At 46.9% G+C, this 16338-nt stretch overlaps 2 protein-coding genes across 5 annotated transcripts; both read right to left on the reverse strand.

Annotated features, from left to right (window-relative positions):
• Nucleotides 1–5646: 5646 nt before the first annotated feature.
• Nucleotides 5647–8090, reverse strand: LOC136486468 (low-temperature-induced 65 kDa protein-like). 2 transcript variants are annotated; one of them, XM_066483369.1, is made up of 5 exons: nucleotides 7855–8090; nucleotides 7424–7753; nucleotides 7151–7336; nucleotides 5990–7060; nucleotides 5647–5907 (listed from the first exon to the last, which is right to left on the reverse strand). In XM_066483369.1, exons 1-5 carry the CDS (start codon nucleotides 7922–7924, stop codon nucleotides 5816–5818), a joined length of 1749 nt encoding a protein of 582 aa, XP_066339466.1. In that variant the 5' UTR covers nucleotides 7925–8090; the 3' UTR covers nucleotides 5647–5815. The 2 variants fall into 2 exon arrangements, with proteins under 2 accessions (XP_066339466.1, XP_066339473.1); XM_066483376.1 differs by having other exon boundaries at nucleotides 5647–5918.
• Nucleotides 8091–11637: 3547 nt separating this feature from the next.
• LOC136486480 (uncharacterized) lies at nucleotides 11638–16015 on the reverse strand. Of its 3 annotated transcripts, XM_066483390.1 has the most exons (8): nucleotides 15856–16015; nucleotides 15192–15304; nucleotides 15061–15102; nucleotides 14575–14742; nucleotides 14326–14502; nucleotides 12696–12787; nucleotides 12590–12655; nucleotides 12103–12232 (listed from the first exon to the last, which is right to left on the reverse strand). In XM_066483390.1, the coding sequence occupies exons 1-7, from the start codon at nucleotides 15878–15880 to the stop codon at nucleotides 12616–12618; spliced, it is 657 nt and encodes a 218-aa protein (XP_066339487.1). In that variant the 5' UTR covers nucleotides 15881–16015; the 3' UTR covers nucleotides 12103–12232; nucleotides 12590–12615. The 3 variants fall into 3 exon arrangements, with proteins under 3 accessions (XP_066339482.1, XP_066339490.1, XP_066339487.1); XM_066483385.1 differs by lacking the exons at nucleotides 12590–12655; nucleotides 12696–12787 and having other exon boundaries at nucleotides 11638–12232; XM_066483393.1 differs by lacking the exons at nucleotides 12590–12655; nucleotides 12696–12787; nucleotides 15856–16015 and adding an exon at nucleotides 15499–15837 and having other exon boundaries at nucleotides 11638–12232; nucleotides 14575–15102.
• Nucleotides 16016–16338: the final 323 nt, after the last annotated feature.

The following is a 16338-nucleotide window of genomic DNA, read 5'->3' on the forward strand; positions in this document are numbered from 1 at the left end:
AAGATTGATGGGACCTTGATGCGCATCTCCGAGAAACGCCGGACGTACTCACGCAGTGGCTCATCTTTCCTGATCTCGGATCCATTGCAGATCGTACTTGTTGCCCGGTTGTTCACAAGTAGCGATGAAATTGTCGATGAAGGCTTGCCTGAGCTCCTGCCAAGAATCAAAGTAGTTCGTCAGCAAGCTGACCAGCCATTGGTGACCTGCATGGCCAACAGCGACTTGGGAAGTAGTTAGACATGACGTGCTCGTCAGCCATGGCTGATCTGCACGCAGTTTCGTAGAGCATGACCCATAATTCAGGGTTTTCCTTGCTGTCGTACTTCTGAAGTTTCTCGAGCTTGAAATTCTTGGGCCATATGACTTAGGCGAAGGTGTGGAGTAAACTGCTTCAAACCCGGCGGGCCGTGGGCAGTGTCATACTCCATACGGCGATAGCTTTCATAGGATGCTCGATCGTCGGCTCTCTGGTTGATGCGAGTGCGCAGATCGTGTCCACCGAGGTAATGGCGGAGATCGTTATTGCCATCACGGCAATCTCGATTGCCATCTGGATTAGCCCTGCGACCATGGTTATCACGGCGATTGTCATGGTTGTCTCGGCGATTATCATCCCGGACATCACGGCGGTTGTCCTCCCGACGGCGGTGGTCATCCTAACCACCATCATGGCCACCGTTTCCGCCTTGACGGTTGTCTGATGGGTCATTGTTGCGCGAGCCACGTTGGTTGAGTGGCTGTGAGCGACTTGGGTGCTGGCGGCTGTGGCTTGACTCGACTGAGATGGATGGAGCCCGGACTTGATTTACAATCTCTGCGGTCTGGGCCATGGCAGCCGTCAGATAGGCTTGTATTTCATCGCAAACCGCTTGGGTTTCTGGGGTGTTGGGTAGCCGTTGCATTGTCGCCATGGCGATGGCTACGTTGGCACTGGGAGTCCTGAAGACCTGTTTGTCCCCCACCCTATCGAAAGCATCATTGAGGTCGCATGGCTGGACCCTTATGCGTCGCGCCTCCTGGTCTGCTTCGGCTTTGATTTGTCGGCGATTAAACCAGTCAATATTGCGTGCTTCGCGTGCAGTCCTTTCTTGCTCTGTTTCGCCAACTGCTGGTGGTTCGTCATTGCTGACAACATGGACCAAATCCCCTTGTCTTGGCAGGAAAGACGGGAATTGAGAAAACCCTAGGGCGTGGTCTGGTAGATCTAGATCGTACTTGACGCTGTCGTCTTCATGATGCTGAAGCTCGGTGTGGACACATGCATTAGATGCGATGCCAGACGAGGAGCTGGAGTCGCCCTCTTGGACTGTGTGGACGGATCCTTCTTGATAATCTTCAATCCGGATCATGTTGACGAAGTTGCGTGGCTTCGGCCGAGGTCGGTGCATAAAACACAGATCCAAGCGACGTTGTAAGTTATACGCATAGCTGGAGGCAGTGTTTCGCAGGCCTTAGGGCTGGACCTGGTGGTTCTCCATCGGGGCTTCGTACTCGGAGAGCTGGAGACCCGCGCGGAGGCTGGCCGGCGACGAGCGGAGCGCCCTTCAGGAGTAGATATGACCACGAGATCTGTACCAAGTCGTGCAGGACGACTGGTCCGAGCTGGTCGGGTAGATCTGTTGTGGGGAGTGGTTACCTGCTCATTAGGTTGACTTTGAATCGTACTTACTAGAGCTAGGGTTTCAGCAAGTTTGGTGTCGACCCGATCGATGGAGTCGAGCAGGTCGGTGTTGTCGATCTACTTCCCTTTGTAGCGGGGAAGCGGATGATGAGTTGTCAGTGTGGCTGAAGATGATGCAGGCGTGGTCGAAGCCAGATGTACCATGGTCAGAGCCAGATCCATCGTGGTTGGAGCCGTATCCGTCGTGGTCGGAGCCGTAGCCGATGCAGGTGAAGCAGTGGTCGGCGCAGACTGAATCCACGCCTCCTCCGTGGTCATGGCGATGAAGTCGTTGGAGTCGGTGGTCCAGGTGATCTGGCCAATGGTGAACGTGAGGCTGTTCGATGTAGCCATGGAGCCAGAGATGATGACCATCTTGTTTGCTTGGAGAGCAGTACGCACACCCCCTACCTGGCGCGCCACTGTCGACGAAATATGGTCGGCAGTCTACCTAGGGGTATGCCCAAGGTAGTAGATTGTCGGCAGACAGATGCTGCAAGCCACAAATAAGACGGTGACGCAAGACAGACACTGAGGTTTTATCCAGGTTCGGCCGCCAAGAAGGCGTAATACCTACGTCCTGCGTCTGATTTGTATTGCTGTATGTCAATGAGATATGTTTTTTAGAGGGGATCCCCTGCCCGCCTTATATAGTCCAGGGGGGTAGGGTTACAGATCTGGAAACTAATCCTAGCCAGTTACAATTACCATATGTGGTCCGAATAAGGATTCCTATTCTAACCGACCAGGATCTTGATTGATCGCCAAATCCGCCTTGACTCCTTGCGCGGGACTCCGATCAGGTTAATCGGGCCGCACATCGTCTTTTGGTAGACCGGACCCACCGATTCGGGCTGGCCCAAGCATAGTCATAAGGGTATAGGGGCTAATACCCCCACACCCGCCAAGCCCACACATCGGGCACCGCAAGAACCTACCCCAAAAGTGAGGGTTGCTCAATGATACGCTCAACTAGAGTTGCTCTTCGCAACTCCCGCGGGGCGAGTACAATGCCCCTCACAAAGCTCTTCTCCGAAGCACCGCACAAGCTTCTTGCGGGCTTCGACGGAGACCACCACCAGGCCGTCTAGGAGGTGAAAACCTCCAAGAGTAACAAGCACCACCGGCTTGCAACTCGATTATCTAGTGTCACTCGATGCAATCTCACAATGCAACGCACTAGAATCACACTCACTCACAATCAATTCGCACTCTTGCAAGCACAAGTGAGTTAGAGAGCATCCAAGCACTCCTACACAAGCCACATAGGCATGAGGGTGCTCAGCTACCAGCCCAAGGTAGGCCACACACTCCTTTTATAGCCCCAAGGGCTAAAATAGCCGTTACCCTTCACTGGGCAAAGCGCATACTAACCGGAGGCGCAGGTCATAACGACCGAACGCTGAAACCTAGCGTCCGGTCACTTACAGAGAGGTTCCAGCAACGTATTTCAGCGACCGAACGTGTCCGGTCATCACTGACCAGACTCTTGAGCATCCAGTCTCTTCTGGACATGCTAAAAACATTGACCGGACGCTGTGACCGGACTCACAGGTGCTGACCGGACGCAGACCCTCAGCGTACAGTCATTTTTCGCGCCAGTGTTCGGTCACAGACCTTTCATCGCTAAAACGGCTATAACTCTTAGCTCTGAACTCCGATTTTGATGATCTTAGACATTTTGGAAAGCTTATTCAGAGGGCTACACATCCCATATGCATACTTGATCCAAATCACAATGGATCAAAGCAGTATTCCAATCCAAGAACCATCCTATAGTTTGGAGTACACCGAAAAACCTTTTTCTCTTCTCTAAGTTGATTCACAACAACTCTAACTTTTTTCCTTTGCAAATATGCCAACACCACCAAGTGTGCACCACCATGTGTATGTGTGTTAGCTTTTCATAAACATTTTTCAAAGGAATAGTCACTCAACTTGCCACGCCACTCGATCCTAGCGATGATGCAAAGTTGGATCACTCAAGTGGCACTAGATGACCAATATGCAAACAAGTTTGCCCATCTTGATAGTACGGCCATCTACCCTAAACCCGGTCATCAACTTCTCTACACACCTATGACCGGTGAAATGAAATACCCTAGGTTATACCTTTGCCTTGCACATTCCATTCCATCTCCTCCAATGTCGATGCAACATATGCACCAACATGATCAACAATGATATGATCCACTTCATATCATCATGTGATCATATTGGTTCATCGATCTTGACTTCACTTGCTTTTCACCGTTGTCTTCGTCCATCGGCGCCAAGTTTTGCTCAAGCTTCACCGCCACGCGGTCCATCGCTCCAAAGCCTCCGACTTGCCCTTCACGCTTGTAACCGGTCCATCAAGCCAAGTCTTGTCTTGATCTTCTCCACCTTGATCACATGACTAAATGTCATGTCTCATGTGTAATAAGCTCCTTCATCATCACATGTGTGAGCTTTGCAACATCTACAAGCCATTTTTACCTTTATGGCATATGTTGCTCACACATATGTACCTGTGGACTAATCACCTGTGTATCTCACATAAACACAATTATTCCACCTAGGTTGTCACTCAATTACCAAAACCATACAAGAACCTTTCAATTGTCTTGTACTTTATGATCTGATCAATGTACTTTCATTTTCATTGTTCATAGTTCTGAAAAAGGAGGAGAAGAAGGAACTTATCCAGAAGAGTGAGAGATTGAAGCAACCACTGAATTCAGTAGGGGTGAGTGTAGCTTGTTTCTGTGATCTTTGAAATAATGTTGAAACACGAGATGCTCGATCACACTCAGACATATCAATGACCCTGCCAGAGTCAAGATCATCCAAGTGTGCTGAAGTTCCACCTTGAAGACAAGTTTTGGGTGTTGCTAATAGACAAGACATAAAAGGTTAGGTGCAGGTCGAGGTTTATCCTCAACGAAAAAATTCATAACACATCCAAGAGATGACATTGTAATGTTTTGTTCCAAGGAATTAATTTTGAAAGACATGAGTGTGTCGCACGTGCATGTCTACTAGATCTTATAACTTGCTTTACCGCATTATTAATTTATTAATAAGTATGCAATGTGCTAATGATACATGTGTTGGTGTTGCGGTGGAGGTTATTTCCACTACTCAGGTTAGGATTCGCAGCATTTTCCAATTATGCTTGTAGTTGTATAGTAATTAATGGAGTTGCAATGTAATTATCCATAAAGGAAAATATTAGAATGTAATTTGAGGGAGTACCAGTTTGTGATATCTTTTTATAGTTCTAATTTACACATCCGAATGTTGCCGTAGTATTAGCACGAACATACTACTAGTACTAGCAATAAGCACAAAATTGAGCTCATTAAGATTCAAATAGTTTCTAAGCTAGACAGTTCCGATCTAGACACCCGCCATTCAGAAATTCATGCATTCACGAAATAAGCCAACAACTAAAACCATGTTCGCTTGTCTTATAATTTATACTTTTTGGCTTGTTTTTTCAGTCAGAACAATATTTTTCTCTCACAACAAATCAGCTAGAATAATATTTTAGCTTATTTTTTTCAGCGAAACAAATAGAACCTAAAGGGTTGTTCGACTGGTATTAAAGTCAGCTGATAAACCAGCTGAAACTGTTTTGGTATGAAAAAAAAATACTATAAATTCTAGCTACGAACCGGCGCTAAATTAGTTCCCGACCATTCAGGAAGCCAGCAATATTTTAGATTTTGGGCTATAACTTAAGTTCATCGGTAATGGTTCTTACTATTTTAAAACCATCACATCTATTAAATCTATTCAAATGGATGGCTCTTCACCCCGTTCGTTTATTGGTTTCAGCCAGCCCAAATCAGCCAGCCAACAGTATTTTTCTCTCACAACAAATTCGCACCAACTAGCCCAAACCAGCCCAGAAACCAAGCAGCGAACAGGCAACCAAAAAAAAAAAAAAAACTGACACAAAAAACGGAACAACTTTTTTCACATATACATACATACAATAACTTGTGGAAATGTTGATACACAATCACACGAACATGTAAACACAACCAGCACGCTTATTCCAGCTTCGGCTCCACATCGCAAACCACATCATTCACGTGTACACAAACCTGACACAATAATCACACAGAGCAGCCGTGCTCTCCAGACTCCATTAGTAGCAGCACTTCACATGGTATTCGTGTTCAGCTTCGCGCTGCCGATCTCTTCCCCGCGGATCACAGGCGCCTCCGTCGCATAGCCTTCCTTCACGTCTTCCCCTGCGACCCGTCTCTCGTCAGTTTGCTAATGGTGAGTTCCTTCTGGCAAAAAAAAAAAGGTAGTTCTATTGTTCCAATGTACCTGTGGCTGTGGCTGGCTGTACGGTCTCGGAGACTCGGTTCCCGCCGGTGAGCGACGTGACGGCATCGCGCGCTTTCGTGATCACCTGACCGGGCGCCGGCACGCGCTGCGCTACCGTGCCCCCGACGTCCTCCTTGCGCCGCTGCACGGCGCCGGAGATCGCCTCGCTGAGCGCGCGGTCCTCGTCACCAGGACGGAGCTTCTCGGCGATGTACCCCGTGACGGTCACCCCCTTGTCCTGCCCGCCGGCGCCGGGGGTGGTCGTGTCCTGCTGCACGCCGGGCCCGGGCGTCGCCGTGCCGGCAGACTGCGTGGCCTGCTGGACCTTGCCCGCCACGGCGGTGCCGACGCCGGCGACCTTCTCGTACACGGTGCTCGCCAGCTGCTTGCCGTACTCCGTGGTGCCGGCAGCCGCGGACTTGATCTTGTCCGTATAGCCCGCCGGCCCCGACGCGGTGTTGGTCGCGTCCGTGGCAGCTGGGGCGTCCTTCCACAACTCAGCGCCGGTGTCCGACACCGGCATTGCCTCGCTGTGTGCGCCTTCCGCCTTCGCCGAGCTCTCCTGCGGACGGAGGTTGGGCGCGACGGCGGTGCCGACACCGGCGACCTTGTCGTACACGGTGGACGCCAGCTGCTTGCCGTACCCAGTGGTGCCCGCGGCCGCCGACTTGATCTTGTCCGTGTACCCGGCGCCTCTCGTCGCGTCCGTGTCCGTGGCCTCGGGGGCGTCTCTCCACTCCTCCGCACCGGCGGTGTTCGACGCCGGCACCGCCTCCGTGCGTTGTTCGTCGTCGCGCTTCCCCACTCCCACAGCGGTGCCGACGCTGGCGACCTTCTCGTACATCGTGCTCGCTAGCTTCTTGCCGTACTCCGTGCTGCCGGCGGCCGCGTTCTTGAGCCTGTCCGTGTAGCTAGCGCCACCGGCCGCGCCGCCCACCGTGTCCGCGGCCTTGTCTTTCCACTCCTCTGCCTTGGCGCCCTTCTTGCCCGCGCCCACGTGCGCCGGGTCGTCGGACAAACTCATCGTCTCGAATTGCTGCACCACGGGCGTCGTGCCTATGTCCTCACTCTCTGCAACGAAAAGGAAACGTGTCAAGTGCCAGGGCAACACGAGCAGAGTGCCAAAAGACATGATCGAGTGGCGTTCGGCGTGTGCCATACCTCGCGCGGCGGGCGTCGTGGAGCGCGGCGCGGCCGTATCCTCGACGACGGGGCCGCCGATCTCACCGAGCCGCACCCTAGGTTCGGCGCCGTCGCCCTCCACCTCCTGCACGGCCGGTGTGCGCGCCGGCTGATCGTACTTGGCGACGAGGTCCTGCACGGCCGGTGCCCTCGCCGAGTCGTACACTGCAAACGGGTCGCGCAGACACGTAAGCACACGTGCAACCGAATCAGCCTAGCACGCGGCGCCGGTGAACAGGTGGGAGCACTTACTTGGCGCGCCGTGCACCTCGGGGTCGGACCCCATGACGACGGGCTTGTCCTCGACGTCCTCCATGTAGCCGCCCTTCTCCAGCGCGGCCTCCCTCTCCACCGCGTCCTCCTCCGCCTTCTCGCTGCTGCTGCTGCTGCCGCGGCCGGTGCCGGTGCCTGCGTCCCCCATGCGCTCGTCGCCGCCGCCGTGCTCACCGTCGTGGCCGTGGCCGTGGCCGGCGAGGGTGTTCTTGATCTTCTTCACCTTCTCCTTCACCTTCTTCAGCACCGGCTTGTGCTGCTTCTCGTCGCGGTGCAGCTGGGCCTGGCCCCCGGCTCCCTCGTCCTCCACTGCACGCGCAGCATCACAGAGTAAGGTAAGAGAGAACGCGTAGTACGTAGTGCAGACTAGCGATCGGCTCGGTGGCCGGCGGGGTCGGGGAGTAACTCACCTTCGCCGGTGTTCCGGAGGCCGACGTCCTCGGGGACGTGCTTGCGCGTGAGCATGGCCGGAGCGTCCATCGCCGTCGACGTCGACGCGACCTTAGTCCGATCGAAGGTGACAGAGCTAGCCGCTGCTTTTGGGGACCGTGATCGGTGATCCTCAATCTCTGACTGCTTTAGAGAGCCTGATTGGCAATGGCGAGAGTTGGTGCGGCGGTGAGGGGCTCGACGAGGATATAACAGGAGCGGGCCGGGGAGGCGAGGGCCACCTCGACGCACACGTGGTTATGGGCGGGAGGGCGGGCGGACGCGTGGCGGGTGCAGGAGCTGCCGTGCGCCCGTGCCGTGCTTCGGTTGGGCAGGGAGAGAAGCGACTGGAAGGCTTGCCTATATGGAAATGGAATGAATAATCACGCTCGATGAGATCTCGTGGCCCGTCAGGCGTCAGGTGGCGGGGTTTGGGACGCGGGTCATGCAACCCCGCCGTGCCGCGTCCTGCTTCTGCTTGTCGGTGTACCGTGTTTCCCTGGTTGGGTGAGGCCGGTTGAGGTGAGCAGTGTGCACCCAGCCACCCCAAGACCCAGACCCTGACTAGAAACCCAGGGCGCGGCGTTGCCGGCTTGCCGCGCCTACCGCGAGCCTGTCAGGCCATGAGCTGAACCATTTGCACTCTGTTATAGATAGTAGTGTTATATACTCTATATTAAAGTAAAACAGATGTGCCGCATATTACAGATTTACAGTTGAATATAATGCATACTGTATATGAATATTTTCATATTCTATTCGTTGCAAATATATTGTCCTATGTCTTATATTTTATCCTATTAGCAGAAGAAGATTGTTGGCATAGCTTACACTGTGTAGTGAGACGAAGTATAAAAAGAAGTAACCTATGTCTATGACAAATCCTCAAATTCGCATTGCACCGTCGCTAAAAAAAATTGTACTTGCTGCATATATCAGGTTGTCGCTGCCTAGTTGACTCTGCAGTATTATTTGACATTAGGATGTATAGTTATTATTATATAATCGAAGCACTAAGGCCCCGTTTAGATCCTTAGAATTGAATTTATTTAATAATCATAATTTAGACATATATTAATTAAGATAATATGATTGTGTATTGTATATTATTGTTGGTTATACCAGAGAGATACTTATGTGTTGCATTTCTATCATAGAGGAGTGAATTGAAGAGCGTGTCATAAGTTATAAAGTAGAAACATGGAACGATGATCTATAGAATTAATTTTTTATCTCCCACCATATGAATTTGAGATAGGTTTATATGTGAACTTTGGAAAGCGGTGGAACCAAATAGCCCCTAATTTATTAAGTAGATTTTAATTTCACCAAATGAAAGGATATTTAAGCTACCGCAACACCGCTTAAAATAGTCTTGTGATCCAAAACTTACTCTTTTTTTCTGTGTATGACAGTAAGAGGATATGCAACTTGTTTAACCTGCAAGAGCCTCATAATGGTTGCAATATGAATAATGAAGTCATGAAGTATATAAATTGTAAAAGTGCTCGTTCTCGGAGTGAACTTGTATGACAATATAGAATTGTTTGAGAGAGCACTGAGGTCAAGAGCTTCGTCAGTGGCCGGTTCTCTCTCTCACTTTCTTTCTTTCTTTCTTTCTTTCCGAGTAGCCGCTTCTTTTTTCACAGATCTAAGGTTGGGCCCTCTAACCTGTCTTGAACATAATGCTTATTGCATGTAGTGAGACGAAGTATAAAAAGAAGAAATAAGTAACCTGTGTCTATGACAATTCCTCAAATTCGCATTGCACCGTCGCTAAAAAAATTGTACTTGCTGCATATACCAGGTTGTCGCTACCTTGTTGACTTTGCAGTATTACTTGACATTACAATGTATAGTTATTATGTAATTGAAGCACTAAGGGATATTTATGCTAAGACAGTTTGGAACATAGTTCTATCTTGGAACATTTTGATGACCTACACCTCATATCAACATTTGGTGGCAGGAGGCAGCGAGAAGAATACCCAGAACAGAAAGAAGACGATTCAATGGGGTGGTCATCTATACCTTCTCGAACCTTTGGAAAGAAACAAACGGGAGAATTTTCAACAATATTACAGAATCAACATTCCAGGTAGCTGTAAGAATAAAAGAGGACAGAGAGCAGAGGAAGAGGGCCTTCGCTAGTGGGGCTAGTGCTCCAGGAGAGCGGTTTCAGTTTTTCACTTATCTCCTGTTTTGTCTGTGAGGGCCGTGTTTTCATCTATATGCTTTATACATAAACCCTCTTTCTCTATCCTTAATTGAAATGTAGAGCTCCTGCTATTGCGTAAAAAAATAGATTTAAAGGTTGTGTGCAGTTATCTGACTATAATCTGCTAGACTGCTAGTAAGCAAATAAGCATTCATAAGCTACACATCAGCGGTTACTGAGAAACCTTTAAAATATTTACATAAGATGCAAGTAAATCACAACTTACTACAAAAGGTTATGTATAACCGTGAATGGACTTACATGATAGAGAGCATATTTTGGCTAATTTGATGTGCTAGTGAAGTCCAAACAGTTCACCGGAGGGAACCTGTTCCACGGATCTCTATCGCTTTCCAGATTGGGTGGTGATGACACTGTCGTACAGCTCATCTCTCTTGTAGTAAAGACAGATAGTTGTGTACAACGTACACGTGATGGTTCTTAAACTGAACATATACACACATAGAAATGGATATAAAACTGTTAGATTAACCAGTAAATTTGAACTCCTGAATATAACACATGCAGGGTGCAGTCTAAATGCAAATAAACATCAGTCTAAAAGAATAATTTTGGAGGACCTGTTCTTTATATGATTCACTCAAGCTAGACTTAGTAATTTGCGTACAGTAAATTATTTTATATGTGTTGGTACCATCATCTGAAAGCTGCAATACTTATTTTACAAAAAAAAAAAATCATGGAAACCTGAATGGCCAGCCTTGTACTCCAATCTGGAAACCTGTGGATACTCACCTCACTTGAAGCCAATGTGAACTGTGAATTTGTCATATGCTCTCTAAAACTTAAACGAATAAATTTGGACAATCCCTCTTTTGCTTAGTTCATTTATATTATGCTGAAATTATTAATTAAGTTGATATGGTAAACTATACGTACTGACATAACAAGCAACAATCGTTTTATATGTAAGAATAATACAGATAACACCATATGTTGGATAAGATTTTAGGAGAACATGTAAACTGCTGGATTTACACCATTTTCCCCCCATTTAACCAACCTTCTATCTTTAGTGCAACGGCCCCAAGCCCAGGGGCAAGCTAGCTGAACTTTAGTGAGGATACACCTAGATGTATAATCAAGAGACCACTTATATAAATAAGCATGCCTCTGCTTATATGTAACCATAATATTGATTAGCTATCATAATCAACCTTTTTGAGGCAACAGCTATCTCGTAGATAGCACACTTGTGTGCTAATAAGAAAATATTATCCTTGTAGCAATCAATGGTTAAAAATTAATTGGCAGACATAATTTTTAAATGTCACTACATTTTTGTAGTATGCAATAAATTGTGATCAGAAATCAAGCAAACACTTATACTAGGTATTTCTCTAGCTATATGACAATCAAATACTTGCACGTGTTCACATGGTACGTGTTCACTAAAAGAACACGGATCAGTGATTACAGAAAAACTTAGGGGTTGATCTGGACACCAATCATTACTAATAACATCATTTTACAGAAGATCCATAATGTTAGAAGCCAACCAAGATCACAAGCTTAATCCACAATATTACAAGCCAACAAAGATCACAAGCTTAAAATCCATAATGTTACAAGGCAACCAAGATCACAAGCTTAACTTCAGAGAATATGCAATAAGCTACGTGAGTACGGAAAACTCCCTATTGGACAAACCAAACTGTATAGCTGCAAGAGGTTCAGCCACCTGTTGAGCATGGGCTTTATAGTCTTACTTCTCATGTGTCCTCTTAGTTTAGTTAAAGCTTCGGGCCTGCTTGGTTGAATTCCAAAATTTACCATGCTAAAGATTTGGCAATTCAAAAGTTGGGCAAAAAAATTGCCATAGATTTGGCAAGCCAAATGTGAGAGTTTGGCAAGTTTTGGTAGCAAACCAAATACTAGCCAAAATCATGACTTGCCAAATCTTTGGCATGTCAAATTTTGGAAGAGAACTAATTAGGCCCTTCATGCGCTCTTCGAGCTTCGAAAACCAAAGTAGACAATTCAATTCTGTCTTGAATCTTGCGTTTATGGGCAGACACCAGTGTTTTGTAGGCCATCAAGCAAGCTGCCTCATTTACCTTACCTTTGTACTTATCTGCATCTTTCAGCAACTTCAATTTTACATCTTGTGTAAAGAAGATCTGCAGGAGACAAGATTCTGCCCATTACATTCGTAACAAATGTACATGAATGCACAGCAAGCAGATGTGAACACATCTACATAGTACTCCCACTGTCCTGAATAAATAGATTTCTAGAGTTGTCTTAAGTCAAACTTTTTAAACTTTGACCAAATTTCTAAAAAAAAAACATCAAGATTTATGATATTAAATTAGTATTATTAGATGTATCATAGAATATATTTTCATAATATGCTCATTTTGTGTCATGGATATTGTTACTTTTTGGTATAATGTTAGTCAAACAAGAGAAAGTTTGACTCACACGGATTCTAGGAATTGATTTATTTGGGGACAGAGGGAGTAAATACGGTTTACCTCATCAAAATCATTAATTTTATGGGTCAATATGATATTAAAAGCAGCTGCAAGTGGCAGAGCGCCCCAATTCTAATAGTCAATGCCTGACAGATCCTTAAGCAAACGACCAATCCTCAAAAAGGCTGGATACTCTTTCTTCTCAACAGCATTACAATGAAACAAGGAAGATGCAGCCAACACAATCTGCTCATTTACCTGGATACAAAGAGTGTTGTTTTATCACTGGCTTTGGTCTATGAAAATGAAAGGATTCAGTGGCGGAGGCACAGGGTATGCCATGTATGCACTGGCATACCCTGCGGCACTGATGAATATACTATTATATATACGTATAAGCATTTGTATTTGTAAAAAAAAAAGGAAAAAACTTACCTGGAATGGATCACGCCACCATGAACGTTCCACTTGAGGCGGCCCACGCAACAAAGAAGGCGCTGGTCACCCACGAATGGATCATGCCACGAAACGCAACACAGGCACACGCAGGCCCACACGGCCACACTGACCACACGACGGACGGAGCGAGTGGGCCTAAACTGCTTTTCCCTAATCTAATCTCGATCGGAGGCGACGGACGGCCAGAGCAAGGGGACGGTCACAGCGTTGCCGGACACCCTGACAGCCTGACGCTTGAGACGCGATGAGTACACCACACTTTCCCAGTTCCCCTGGTCTAATCTCTTGTGCTATTTGATAACATCACAATTAATAAATTATTTAATTATTTAGCATCGTGATTTTTAATATTTGTGCAGTAATGAAAAGAAACACGGATATTGCATCTCTTTTTCAAAAGCATGCAGCGAAGAAGGCGACGGCGACAATTGCTACATCTAATCGTTCCCCAGATCCCTGATCCAGTTGAACCTGTAGTCGAAGAGCAGACTCATGTAACGCCCCGACCCGAGAAGACGGCTAAGACCCACTCTACACGTTAAATGAACCACATATGCTAATTAACTCCCTTGCGCTTTCGTCCTCACTTCGCGCAAAAGGATCAATCCGAAGTTAACAGCCTCTCAGGTCTAGGCTTTTAAGCTGGTCTAGCGTTGGTTCATTTCCGTTATGGGACTAAACTAGGAATACTGCGCTGATGCTATAGTACCCCCAAAGCTACGACACCTCATCGCTACAGTGTCATGAATTCGGTCCGGCCCAACTAGCCCAATGGGCTGGGTCTCACAACTCATGAGAGAGTAATTGAGGAAATTGCTTCTAGCCGTGGCAACGGCAAGTGTTGAAAGGGTATTTTCTCCAATGGTTTTAGTGAAAACAAAGTCACGAAATAAGATGGGAGATAGCGTTTTGGATGATTGTCTAGTCACTTTCGTTGAGCAGGATATTTTCTTTAAAGTTAATGAAGATGATATAATCAAGATATTTATGTCCCTTCGAAAACGTCGAATAAAACCCTCAGAAAAATAGCATCGTAAGTCTCTGATACTTATTATGCCTATATTTTAATTATCGATACGACTTTTGAACTATTTATATTGTATTTAGTGGATGGTTTCAACTTAATACATGAATTTAAGCCTTATTGTGTTACTTAGTGCATATATACCAAATTATGTTGTCAATTTTTAAATTATTACTAAATTGGTAAAATGGATTTACCGAATTATATATGAAATTTTTTTGGGGCATACCTTATGCTAAAATCCTAGATTCGCCACTGAAAGGATTGCGTGCCCACAAGGTGAAGCAGAAACATTTGCAACTGTAAAACTCACCATCTCTGGTTTGACATGATAGCCATATCCACTCAGGAACATTTGCAGTCCTTGACTCATAGGGACACGGTCCTCTTTAGGCAGTTCTGATTTTTCTCCAGGCACCAACCTGTGCATAAGATGCTGCATGCCCCACATTAGCTCCATCACAATACCATCATAGAGGCAAGGAATTTCCTATAAGAAGTGAAACAAAAATTGTGGTCAAATTCATTCACATATATAAGCAAACAAAGAGCTTATACTCACCAAACTTGATTCGATGATTGATTTATATTCCTCATTTCCAACAACCAATGTATGCCCAGGGCGGTAATATTTCATGATCATCTCGTTAAGCTGACTGTTAACACCAGTATCAACATTAATGGCACTGGACTTGTCATCAAACGTTTGAAATTCCTCCAGAAAAACAATCTCATAAAAGAAATGAACAAACATTAGCAGGTTCAGGGAAAAAAACTGCATTTCGTAAATGTTTTTGATAACTTTATTTGTTAATGTTTCTTTATTTCATCCAACATATGTCTAAATTTAACCCTGAAATTCCTGTGTCTCAGTCAAGGCAACCTAAACCTATTATCAATTAGGTGGGTGCAAACTGAAAGGTGATAACCGAGGATAAAACATGTCAATCATAAGTGATGCAAGATCGCCACTTGGTCAATTTGGGGGGAGGGTGACAAGCAACTGAGAAAAAAAGTGGGAACAATGAGAAGGGTGATGGCCACTCACATGTCTTGCCCTTTCATACATATCAAAGTTTGCCCACAAGCTCTGGAGACAAGGTTAAAAGATAAGACTTAAGTCAACGTAATAAGAGAGGAAGCAAGTACATCATTAATGAGGAAGGAAGATCAAAGTACTTCTCTTGCATCTGGTCTATAAAGGTAGAGGGCGAAAAACCCAAAAATTGCAAAGCCAGAAGGCGTCTCGAACAGCAGCAAGGCAATCCCAAAATTATCTACAAAGCCATCACCTACAAACACAGGAGTCATGCAAAATTAAGCAAGCTGGATTACCAATACCAAGAAAAAATGTGTGCCTTGGATGGCCCTCCCCTCCATGGCTCCACCTGATCCGCTGCAGTCAAACCACCTCCCCTGATCCAACAGTAACGTGCACCCCTACCTGGAACCCTATCACACTGATGGAGGGAACGGAACAAGGTACCTTCTCAAACCCAATCCCCGAGGGAACGGACCCTTCCTAACACACGGATGGAGAGAACGGAGCAAGGCAACAACCCTCTCAAACCAAATCCCCGAGCCCCTAACACGCCGATGGAGGGAACGAGGTATCCAGAGGGAACGGAGCAAGGCAACCACCCTCTCAAACCAAATCCCCGAGCCCTAACACGCCGATGGAAGGAACGAGGTATCCGGATCTGGTCTCGTGAAGGCGGAAATCGCCACGCCAGATCTCTCTGTTTTCCCCAGGGTGGCATGAATGTGCATCTCTAGGGTTTCCATTCTAATCCTAAAGTTGGGTGAGATTGCGAGAGGATGGTGATGGCGGCTGGAAGCTCACCTAGAGTGGTCCTTAGCTTCCCCATGGGAGTGTTTGGGTCAATCCTGGGTCGACTCGACGGAGAAGGTAGCCCCCTGCCCCGCTCGACGGGACAGCGCCCGCTGCGCCGCTCGACGGGCCCGTTCGCCGCTGGACGGGAAGGGACGACATTGCGAATGGTTTCGGCCAATCAGCTTTGCTGTCAGCCAGCCCAAATCAGTCAGCCAACGATGTTTTTCTTTTACAACAAATTAGTACCAGCCAGCTCAAATCAGCCCAAAAACCCACCGGCGAACAGGCCAAATAGCTGCAAGTATATTGTGCTGAAAAAGGAACAGCAATATCCATTGCTCAAACAAACCGGGTTCCTTTCCTTTGCAAAGGCACCCATCAAAATCTTGGCCAACGCTTGGAACTCAAATTTTGTGTTTCTTCCACGTTGAGAAATTCCAACCGAAGGATCAGTAGCTTTGCCCTGCAATCATGATATAATCAATCATATAT

The sequence above is a fragment of the Miscanthus floridulus genome, chromosome 1, assembly GCF_019320115.1.
Source record: "Miscanthus floridulus cultivar M001 chromosome 1, ASM1932011v1, whole genome shotgun sequence".
NCBI lineage: Eukaryota > Viridiplantae > Streptophyta > Magnoliopsida > Poales > Poaceae > Miscanthus > Miscanthus floridulus.